The sequence below is a fragment of the Staurois parvus genome, unplaced genomic scaffold (assembly GCF_062004578.1).
Source record: "Staurois parvus isolate SC_StPar_1 unplaced genomic scaffold, SC_StPar_1.0 ptg000449l, whole genome shotgun sequence".
Taxonomy (NCBI): domain Eukaryota; kingdom Metazoa; phylum Chordata; class Amphibia; order Anura; family Ranidae; genus Staurois; species Staurois parvus.
Window position 1 is genome coordinate 1,663,011 of NW_028318245.1, and position 12,211 is coordinate 1,675,221.

General features: G+C 46.9%; 1 protein-coding gene across 1 annotated transcript in view; it reads left to right on the forward strand.

Moving 5' to 3' along the window:
• The first annotated feature begins 6,029 nt into the window (after positions 1–6,029).
• Positions 6,030–12,211, forward strand: part of LOC149453262 (uncharacterized) — a 29,445-nt gene continuing 23,263 nt past the window's right edge. Inside the window, 5 exon segments of the mRNA XM_089688618.1 lie at positions 6,030–6,572; positions 8,073–8,192; positions 8,581–8,727; positions 8,814–8,937; positions 9,054–9,329. Of these exon segments, the coding sequence (XP_089544744.1) occupies positions 6,153–6,572; positions 8,073–8,192; positions 8,581–8,727; positions 8,814–8,937; positions 9,054–9,329 (1,087 nt within the window). The 5' untranslated portion in view covers positions 6,030–6,152.

A 12,211-nucleotide genomic window follows, 5' to 3' on the forward strand; every position in this document is an offset into this window, starting at 1 on the left:
AACCTGTAAAAAGGCTTCGTAACACAAATTGCTAATTAGCCAATCACATGGCAGCAGCTCGATGCATTTAGGCATCTAGATGTGGTGAAGACGACTTGCTGAAGTTCAAACCGACTATCAGAAAGGGGATTTAGGTGACTTTGAATGTGGCATGGTTGTTGGTGCCAGATGGGCTGGTCGGAGTATTTCAAAAACTGCTGATCTTCTGGGATTTTTCCGCACTACCATCTCCAGGGTTTACAGAGAATGGTCCGAAAAAGAGAAAACATCCAGTGAGCGGCAGTTGTGTAGAGGAAAATGCCTTGTTGATGTCAGAAAAGAATGGGCAGACTGGTTCTAGATGATAGAAAGGCAACAGTAACTCAAATAATCCCTTGTTACAACCAAGGTATGCAGAATACCATCTCTGAACACACAACACGTCCAACCTTGAAGCAGATGGGCTACACCAGCAGAAGACCATACCAGGTGCCACTCCTGTCAGAAGATCACACCAGGTGCCACTCCTGTCAGAAGACCACACCAGGTGCCACTCCTGTCAGCTAAGAACAGGAAACGGAGGTTACAATTCGCACAGGCTCACCAAAATTGGACAATAGAAGATTGGAAAAACGTTGCCTGGTCTGATGAGTCTGGATTTCAGCTGCAACATTCAGGTGGTAGGGTCAGAATTTGGCGTAAACAACATGAAAGCATGGATCCATCCTGCCTTGTATCAACGGTTCAGGCTGGTGGTGATGGGTGTCATGGTGTGGTGGATCCATCCTGCCTTGTATCAACGGTTTAGGCTGGTGGTGGTGGTGTCATGGTGTGGTGGATCCATCCTGCCTTGTATCAATGGTTCAGGCTGGTGATGGTGGTGGTGTCTTGGTGTGGTGTATCCATTCTGCCTTGTATCAACGGTTCAGGCTGGTGATGGTGGTGGTGTCATGGTGTGGTGGATCCATCCTGCTTTGTATAAACGGTTCAGGCTGGTGATGGTGGTGGTGTCATGGTGTGGTGGATCCATCCTGCCTTGTATCAATGGTTCAGGCTGGTGATGGTGGTGGTGTCATGGTGTGGTGGATCCATCCTGCTTTGTATCAATGGTTCAGGCTGGTGATGGTGGTGGTGTCATGGTGTGGTGGATCCATCCTGCTTTGTATCAATGGTTCAGGCTGGTGATAGTGGTGGTGTCATGGTGTGGTGGATCCATCCTGCCTTGTATCAATGGTTCAGGCTGGTGATGGTGGTGGTGTCATGGTGTGGTGGATCCATTCTGCCTTGTATCAACGGTTCAGGCTGGTGGTGGTGGTGTCATGGTGTGGTGTATCCATCCTGCCTTGTATCAATGGTTCAGGCTGGTGATGGTGGTGGTGTCATGGTGTGGTGGATCCATCCTGCCTTGTATCAATGGTTCATGGATGTGCAGCCGACAAATCTGCAGCAACTGCGTGATGCTATCATGTCAATATGGACCAAAATCTCTGAGGAATGTTTCCAACACCTTGTTGAATCTATGCTACGAAGAATGAAGGCAATTCTGAAGGCAAGGGGGGGTCCAACCTGGTACTAGCAAGGTGGACCTATTAAAGTGGCCGGTGAGTGTATGTCACCAGTGGTGCAATCTGGGCTGTGTTGTAGTAGTAGGATCTATTAGGTATTCCCCATCCTCCATTTCATATTCGTTTTGTAAAGCGTATTTCTGCTGAGTCTGGGTTTGGTAGGGCTCTAGATAAATTTAAAGACCTGTTACTGCAAACTGCATAAAATATTAGAGGGTATTGAGATAGGTAAGATCAGGAAGGCAAAAAGTGGCTTGGAAAGCAACATTACAGGCCATCCTCATGTTGTCGGGTCCGGGTACAGTCCCCAACACTGAGGTTGCACCGATGTGGATGCACTGCTTCTCTTGTGGTAATACAAAGCAATGAGGAGGTAATCGAAGAACTGGAAGTAAAATAAACTAGTTGAGCTAAGAGTGATTTATTCGTAAGAGAGAAGAGGTCCATCATCTGGAAACAATAGCAAAAAAACTGAGCGCTCATTGAGTGGGGTAGGGTTATGAGGGATGCCTAGGGGGCATGTCTTCAAAAGCTTTGCTTTGTCCATGTCCAGGTGATTGTCCAGTCACCTGAAGGTTCCAACCTATAACCCAGGGTCTATGAATATTCTGCCTGTGTCGTGTACTCTTTGACTAAGATATGAGGTTTTGATTAGTGAATGTGGCCAAACCATATAGAGATAAGAGAAGGCTACCAGGATGTCAATGGAAGAAAAAAGAAGAGAGGGGTGCCAGACTAAGTGCAGTATTTTACAGATATTTAATAGCACAAAAGATTGGGTAACTCACAAGATAAAAGTGGGTCAAAGACGTGTCTCAAGAGTGGTGGAATCCCGGAGGCAGGAGAGGAGGATGGATGGACATCTTGGGGCCAAGGCTGTGAAGGAAGCCAGGTCTCCTGCATCCGGGATTCCACCAGGACGTCAACTCTTGAGACACATGCCTTTGACCCACTTTTATCTAGTGAGTCCAGCTTATAACAGAGTCCAGCTTAACTCTTAGGGTGCTGCCTCATGATGTTGCTGAGTATACTGTAATCTACGGACTACTCCCTCACAATTAATTGAACTCCAAAGTTTTCCTTTCTCTCCAGCGCCAATATCTTTAACCTTTTGCAGGATGTGAATGGAGATATCTGGTAAGGGAAGGTATATTAGCTGAGGTAAGTACGACTCTCTTTTTATTCATCCCAAAATTTGTGTTACTTTTCCTGAGTCCATTTGGCACACCCTGGAAGGTTTCCGGTGATGTGAAGGTATCTTTGTGAGAGCCAATCATATTGGAAGCTTGGACAAGCTCATACGTTCATGTACAGTTTGGCTGACTACAGCTTCAAGTTTCCGCAAAGCACGAAACCTTCTGTTATACTACTGCATGGTCCTCCTGTGCTGCTTTGACTCAACATCCTACAGACCAGGCGAGGACTGGGATACCCCCTCCCTCTCCACAAGTAGATAACTGACACCACTTGGTGATATCAGAACAAGATGGCGGCATGTGATCGAGTGTACTGTGGCAAAGTGATAGATCTCTTGGGAACATTGGTGGATGGCCAAGGGTGAGACTATGCTTTTTTTTTTTTTTGCATAATCCAGCTATACAAGGGGAGCAAAGGTGAAGGCCCTGTTTGAAGGATGCCTCCTCTTGATGCATGAAGCCAGATATGTCACTTAGAACTGATGACGGGCGTACTTTGAGTTTAAACTGAAGGTAAAGAACTGGTGGACAGTGTCCCTTCTGAAAGCAGGGAGACGTTTCCACAATCCACACACGTGGGAATGGACTGATGACCGAAAGACCCAAAAAGAAGAAGCTGATGGGAGTCACAACCATTGGAAAACTTTGGAAACAAAGGCTACAGTTCTATTCCTCACAAGACCATGGGAATGCACTCTGGTCTCTATGGAAACTATGAACAGGAAGTGATGTAATGTACAGACAGGAAGTTCTGGGTGAGAGGTCGGGAAGGAGTAGAGAGGAGACATTGCTGGAACTGGCAGCAGAGGAGGTAATAAGATCTTATTTTATATTTACATCCAGTAACCGCCCATCATGTCGGTCCTCTTCTTCCTTTGTCATGTCGGTCTTCTTCCTCCATTGTCATCTCTGTCCTCTTCCTCCATCGTCACTGTGACGTCTTTTATCTGGAGCAGATATTGCTTTATATAGCTCTGACATATATCGTAGTGCTATACAGAGAACACTGAGCCAGTCCCATCAGTCTCTGTACCAGAGGAGCTTACACTCTAATGTCCCCTCCCCCACAGTCACATCAGTCTCTGTACCAGAGGAGCTTACACTCTAATGTCCCCTCCCCCACAGTCACATCAGTCTCTGTACCAGAGGAGCTTACGCTCTAATGTCCCCTCCCCCACAGTCCCATCAGTCCCTGTACCAGAGGAGCTTACACTCTGCACCAGAGAGGTTGGTTGTGCAGTTGCTCTCTCTCTCCAGACACTAGGGGGCCAGGCCTGCTTGCCTGGCCCCAGAAACATGGCCTCTTCTGGGATAGGCTCAGACCATGCTCCCCCTGAGGGACCCAGCTGGCCCTCCAATGCTTCACCTACACCAGAAGACCTTGGTTGTGGCCCTAAAAGAGGGGAATCCCTCCCTGTCTTCAGAGAGTGGGTTGCTGATTATCTGGTGAGAATTGCAAAGGAGGAGGAAAAGCTGATGAATCTGAAAGCTGACTACAAGAAGAAGAAAGTTCTCCATGATAAGGCATGGAGCAGCAAGAGGCAGAGTATGAAGCCGAAGATGAAAGGTTTGGAGGACGCCATTAGGAAACAACAGTTTGGTAAAGGCACTGAAGGAGAAGAACGGAGCTTTTAAAGAAAAGTTCCAAAATGAGAGATTCAGGAAAATGAAGGAAGACTCCAGTAAGGATTCAGCATCGGCGGTGGCAGTACGGGTGGAGAGCGAGGGGGGGGTCCTGGATGCTGCCCCTGGTATCCCATCCACCTCAGGATCTGCTTCCCTAGAGAAAATGTCAGCCTCTGCATCCCTCTCTCCCCAGCAAGCTGGAGGAACAGCACAGGAGGTAGAGGAAAATGGCGCAGGGCTGCTAAAGTTCATCAGTGAAATGGAGTCTCCCCTAAATGGAAGAACCTTCCACTTTTCCGAGGATTCTGCGGATGAGGATGACGGTGAGGACTCTGTTCCTGGTCCTGTAAAGGAGAAAAAAGTAGCAAAGCCACGCTTTATTAAAAGTGACAGTTTGGACTCCAGTATGGACAGCCATGTGCACTGCAGAGTTTTGGAGGGAAATCCTCCTGTGTCTGCACAGAGCTCTGCAGGGAAGATGGCTGCTGTGCCTGCAGGACTGCACTCTGCTGGGACTGTGGACTCTGATACTAAGAACCCTGTGACTGTGGACTCTGCTGGGGGGAAGGTAAAGGTGGGATCTGACAATTTGTCTGGACAATCCCTACTGATGTCTGCAAATGCAGCAGAAAATGGTGGGAGGGAAAATGTCAGCTGCACCATGAAAGGTGTTGCTGAAACCCAGGGGAGAGTGACCAGGAGTGGAAGGCTTTTGCTTAAGAGTATGTTGGGGGAGATAGGAGCATCTGGTGTGAGTGGGTCTGCTGGGAGCAGTAGTGCCACGAGTGAAAGGAAACCTGTGAATGATGAAAGTGCTTGCAATGCTGGAAAGGGGAATGCATGTGTGTTGGTGGATGGAGTGACTGCTGCCTCTGATGGTAGTTTGCAGAGCGGGGGCTCTGAGGTTCCTGCAACCAATGGGCAGGGTGCAGCTTTAAGGTCTGACACATCTAATGCTGCAAATAAAACCTATGCTGGGGCTCTGGCTGGGAGGAGGGGGGTCACATCATGCTGTCAGCTCTGGGGGACGGTCTGCCATCTGCACCCCTGTCCTTCAGGAGGAGGAATTTGGTGCAGCTCAGGTGGTGTATCTCCTCTGGCAGGAATAAGGAGTCTGCCAGAGGAGATACACCACTGAGGTGGAAACTGCTTTGGGGCCCTGTGTGGGTCAAGGAGGGGAGGTGAGCAGGCATTGCTGCCATTTGGAGGAGATTATTTGCACCTAGAAGTGGAGATCACGTGTGTTTTCCAAAAGCACAGTCACATGCATGAACATTTTTTCTTTTTCACTTATGATGTATATGAAATGTGTATGAATTAGGCACTATTTTATGTGGATAATTAATTTTATATTCACTAATTTATTCACATTTGGTTATGTATTTAAATTTTTTATATGCACGGTATAATAGGTTTCTTTATAGTGTGTGTTGAATCACTAAAGCTTAATTACATTCGGTTGCACTATTTTTTTCACCCACTAGAGGGAGGTATTATTGTTTATTATATAAATTTGTCACACAAGAATATCAGATTTATATCAATCCTTTTTTGAATGCACTTTACTTTATTTATTCATGAGATATAAGCGCTTCACTATTTTTTTCTTTTTGTTTGGACTTGTTGGTATTAGTTAAGTGACAGCAGCTGTATTCTAGTAATCATTCCATTGAGCGCAGGAGGATCTTTTACACATGAGTACCTATGGCTGCTTCTTGGCAAGTATGGCCTGGAGGGGGGCTTTATCGATTGGCTAAAGACTTTATACAGAGGGGCTGAAAGCTTCATGCTTGTAAATGGTTGGATTGGACGGCCCTTTGAGGTTGGCTCAGGTGTGCGTCAGGGGTGTCCTTTGAGTCCTCTGCTATATGCGTTTGTAACCGATCCCTTCATTCGGAGGTTAGAGAGCGGACCGTTGTGTGGAGTTCCTTTGGGCATTCCTGGGGAGCCCCCTCTGAGGGTCGTGGCCTATGCTGATGACGTGTCTGTTTTCATCTCCGGGATGCAGGAGGCGGAGGAGGTGGTCTCGGTGATGGAACAGTATGCTGAGACATCTGGCTCAAAGATCAATCAGGATAAGAGTGAGGTTTTCTGGATGGGAGAGGAAGGCGAAGGCTTTACCCTTCCGGACGCCTTCCCAGAGCCCCAGCAGGAAATTAAAGTAGGCATCAGATTTGGTCCCGGTGATTACGGCCTTGCAAATTGGGTAAGCAGGCTACAAGATGCCGATGCCGATGCCAAGGTGGCCAGCTGGATTGACTGGAAACTCTCTTACAGGGAAAGGATTGACCTGATTAAAACTTACCTGATCCCGGTATTTCTGTATGTCAGCTTTGTCTGTGTTTTGCCAGTGTCTCTCTATGCGAGGATCTACAGTTGTTTCTTCCAGCTGTTATGGGGGCACAAACTGAACCTCATTAAGACGTCTGTAACCTACCTTTCCAGGCGGATGGGTGGCCTAGGTATGGTCAACCCGGTGGTTTTCTTTTCTCTGATGTTTTTGAAACATCATTTTGGTAGCATGCTGGCAGAGGAACCGCCTGGGTGTGTTGGTATTTTTCAGTCCTGGTTTAGGCCTTTTCTGCAGAGTTGGGAGAATGGTGGGCCAGTGAAAAGCCTGGGGGTCCAACATGGTAAGCTCCCGGCTTATGTTGCCCCATGTCTGAAAATGCTTCAGCAATAGTGAGTGACGGCGGAGGAAATTAACTGTCTTCATAGGAAGGCCCTGGAGAGGAGGGTTGTTGAATCTGCCTTTAGCGAACCATTGGCCTTGAGGGATTGCCCAGGCCCGGTTATGAGGGAGGTCCTGAGTTTGATGAATCTGGAGAGAATCCCTTTAAAGTTTTGGGATTTGGCCTGGCTCTCGTTCCATGGCAGACTCTATGTGAAGGGCAACCTGAAGCATCGCTCTGCGGAGAACCGTGGTTGTCCAAGAGTGGAGTGCGGTGGGGTGGAGGAGATGATGGACCATTCCTTGGTTCAGTGCACTTTCAATATAGATGTCTACAAGTGGGTGGGGCTCTGGGGATCCCTTTTCTTTCCCGCTTGAGTTACACGAAGTGGTCTTACGGTGCCTTTCAGACTCACCGGGACTTTGATTTTGAGACACTTTTTCTAGTTAGCTTAGTAGTCCGTTACTACACGTGGAATGCACGGTGTCAGGTTTCCATTCGCAAAAAAGTCCTTCCTGTCGAGGTGGTGGTGAACAACATTCTGGGTGAGGTTGGCAAGATTTGGGGTCTTGAGAAGGACAGGTGGCGGCTGGGAGCCTGGACAAAGGCGTGGAGGAATGTCAGGTCCCCGTAGCTGCTGTCAGTCTCTGGGGGCGTGGCTTCTCTTTCTGTCCTTTCACGTCCCCTAGATTTTTGTAACATCAGATTTTTGAAGAAAGGCTGCATGCATGGGATCAATGTTTAATCGTTTCTTAGCCTGAGGGGGGGTTTAGGTGACCGTCAGGATTTGTTATTATTTTGCTGAAGTAAGCTGGGTTTGTTTAATTATATATAATTTATTCTGTATATATGTAAATATGATTTTTATTATGTTATTTTGCAAGATTTTAATAAACAAAAAATTTACACTCTAATCTCCCCTCCCCCACAGTCACACACTATTATTATTATACATTTATATAGCTCTGACATATACCTCAGATAATTTTGTACATTGTACCAACCCCACACTTCCATCTACTATCCAACTACAGAGAGAAGCATCGTTTATAGGTCATATGACCACATCCATGAGGATGGACGAGGACCAGAGTCAGATGACCACGAGGATATTGGACCTCACCCTGGAGATGATTTACCTGCTGACCGGAGAGGTGAGGAGGATTCTGGGAGGTCACATTACATCACTCATCTCTATTAATAAAACACAGACCTGACCGGAGAGGTGAGGAGGATTCTGGGAGGTCACATGACATCACTCTCATCTCTATTAATAAAACACAGACCTGGCCGGAGAGGTGAGGAGGCTTCTGGGAGGTCACATGGCATCACTCTGATCTCTATTAATAAAACATGAACCTGACTGGAGAGGTGAGGTGGATTCTGGGAGGTCACATGACATCACTCTCATCTCTATTAATAAAACAGCCCTGACCGGAGAGGTGAGGTGGATTCTGGGAGGTCACATGACATCACTCTTATCTCAGTGAATATATTTCTAGCAGTGTAGGCAGTTATAATTTTAGCTTCTGTTTTTACTAGGATTATAAATTAGTAAAGAAGACATCTAATGAGCCACCCAGCAGCCATCTCCATAGACCGTCCCCACGTCACTCCCTGACACCTGGGAGGAACAAGAGGCTGATCCTAGGTGTCATCAACAAGATGATGGAGCTGCTGACAGGAGAGGTGAGCGTTGCCGGGAATTCTGGGACATTCTCCAGTAACAGACAAGGGATGTGTCTGGATGGTGACTGTATCATTGTGTGTGTCAGGTTCCTATAAGGTGTCAGGGTGTCACTGTCTATTTCTCCATGGAGGAGTGGGAGTATTTAGAAGGACACAAGGACCTCTACAAGGACGTCATGATGGACAATCAGCCGCCCCTCACATTACCGGGTAAGAGGAGACTTTATTGTAAAGGAGAAAGCAGTACGGAGGCTCCACCTAGATCCCCCATCATCTAATAAACACATAGAAACAATGGATTCAGTCAGTGTGTGTGTTTCCTACAGATGGATCCAGTCATGGGAACCCACCAGAGAGATGTCCCCGTCCTCTGTATTCCCGGGATTCCACACAGGAAGATCACACCATCCCTCACCATCATCAGGTTGATGGATCCAGTCATGGGAACCCACCAGAGAGATGTCCCTGTTTGATTCAAATAAAAGGCGAGGATAAAAAGGAAGACACGGAGATGTATGTGAGGAGTGGTCAGCAGTCTATGGAGGAGAAGGGAATAAAAATAATGAATAAAGAGGAAGAATCTTTTCTAGATATGGGTGCAGGTAAGTAATATGTCCTGGGGACACAGCGAGGTGTAGCCATGGAGACCTATACTTCTATTGGTGGTTTCATGTATCAGTGGTTTCATCTATCACAGGGTGGACTGAAAAATGTCCTCATACATGGACTTTGGTGGCCATTTGGGTAGGCCAGCACATCCTGAGGTGCAACCAATGAACAGGGCAGTGGTAGGCAAACTTTGGCTCTCTAGATGTTGAGGAACTACAAGTCCTGTGAGGGATTGCAAGAGTAACAGTCACAAGTATGACTTCCAGAAACAGAGGCGCATGGTGAGTGTAACGGAACTCTTGGGTATTTCTGTTAGACTACCAGTTCCCTGTCCGCACACCGACAACAGACACCACAGCCGACCATACAAAGCTAGACGACACCAGTCTTGAAGTAAACCAGGAGGTAGACTAGTTTATTTGAACACAGATACAAGATATATACCCTCAGGGGACAATCCCCCCTCCCTGCATAATGACACAGGGCGCAGCAATCTACATTTAGTAACAAGAGACACACAGGTATTCAAACTTCACACCAGCAGAGTCCCATCAGGAGGGAGGGCTGCTGGAGACCCCCCCCGCACTAAGCTACTACACATAAGCACATACATCCCATAATAGTTTGCTCCCAAGCCAGACAAACAATAGAACAATGGGATGCAGCCACATAACACCAAACAATCCACAACCCCCACCTCACCTATCTCCTAGACATGTCTACACAATATTAGGACATATCACCCTGCACCCCTAACAGGCACAGGGTGACTTCCACATTATAGGGATATGGGGAGCTGAGACAGGGGTCTCCCCACCTCTCCAAAGCGAGCTGTGTTCCATGGGCCCCCCACCCAAAGTGACCCCCGTCACAGTGAGACTTATCGTTCTGCAATAGCTGGAGAGACAAAGCTTTCCTACCCCTGCAATAGGCGAATGTGATCAGGTTATTGTGGCATTTGCTACAATACTGATGCGCAGCCTGCAGCCCAGGGCCTGCATGTGGCCCTTTGGCACTATTTGTGTGGCCCTTAGGTCCCCTGAAGACACCAATCTGTGTTTCCCTATCGCCCTGTTATAGCAGCCTCATGCAATATGTCTCCAATCAATGGCTGCCTTCTGAAGCATGTCCCCAGTCTCCAGATACTTCTATAACATGTTCACAGCCTCTGACAAGTCTTTTCAGCATGTCTGTCTTTGGCTATCTCCTGTACCATCCCCGCAGTCTCTGACCATCTCCTGTATCATGTCTGCAGTCTCTGACCATCTCCTGTACCATCCCCGCAGTCTCTGACCATCTCCTGTATCATGCCTGCAGTCTCTGACCATCTCCTGTACCATGTCTGCAGTCCCTGACCATCTCTTGTACTATGTCCGCAGTTTCTGGTCATCTCTTGTATCATGTCCACAGTCTCTGACCATCTCCTGTACCATGTCTGCAGTCTCTGACCATCTCTTGTATCATGTCTGCGGTCTCTGACCATCTTCTGTACCATGTCTGCAGTCTCTGACCATCTCTTGTATCATGTCCACAGTATCTGACCATCTTCTGTACCATGTCAACAGTCTCTGACCATCTCTTGTACTATGTTCACAGACTCTGAACGTTTCCTGTACCATGTCTGCAGTCTCTGACCATCTCCTGTATTATGTCCGCAGTCTCTGACCATCTCCTCTACCATGTCTGCAGTCTCTGACCATCTCCTCTACCATGTCTGCAGTCTCTGACTATCTCTTGTATCATTTCCACAGGCTCTGACCTTCTCTTGTATCATGTCTGCAGTCTCTAACCATCTGCTGTACCATATCTACAGTCTCTGACCATCTCCTGTACCATGTCTGCAGTCCCTCGCCATCTCCTATACCATGTCTGCAGTCTCTGACATCTTCTGTACTATATCTACAGTCTCTGACCATCTTCTGTACCATGTCTACAGTCTCTGACCATCTCTTGTGCCATGTCTGCAGTCCCTGACCATCTCCTGTACCATGTCTGAAGTCGCTGACCATCTCCTGTACCATATCTGCAGTCCATGACCATCTCCTGTACCATCTCTGTAGTCTCTGACCATCTCTTGTAGTAAGTCTGCAATCTCTGACCATCTCTTATATCAAGTCCATCATTTCTGACTTTACCCACTGACACTTCACTGATTCTAATTTTTTTTTGTGTGTGACCCTTTGGTGATGTCAATGGCCAGACTTGAGGCCCTTCATATCAAGAAAGTTGACCATCACTGTGTTACAAGCAGTTGGATCCAAGTAGAGGAAAGCAGAGAGGAGCTTCAGAGAAAGCAACTGACAATGAGCAATGCCCTTCTCATTTATAAATGTTGCTGTGGATCCTCTTGGCTGTTCCTGCCGTGTTGTCCCTTGTATTGCAGTCATTGTTCCAAAGATGACACATCTTATACCAGCCAAGCTTTGTACCTGACGTAAAGCAGGCCATAGATGGGTCGAACATCGGCCGATTTAAAAAAAAAAAAAAAAAATGAAAAATCGGTTGTTTGATCGGCCAACATTACCACCAACGTTAAAAAAAATCAGATGATTTTCATCCCGTCTATGGCCGGCATTAACCCAATAACTTCTGTCCCTTGCAGAGACAGGGGAGCGCACCAAACAATGTGACAGCAATACATACGAAGAAGAAGAATTCCAGTCCGCTATTATATTTTATATGAAAAAGTCTTGTGGTTACAACAAATGTATCCATTTGTATCCAAATAAAAACATTGTAATACATTATTTGGATTACAATGTTTTTATTTGGATACAAATGGATACATTTGTTGCAACCGCAAGACTTTTTAATATAAAATATAATAGGGAACTGGAATTCTTCTTCTTCTTCCTCTCTCCTCCCTCCTCCTTCC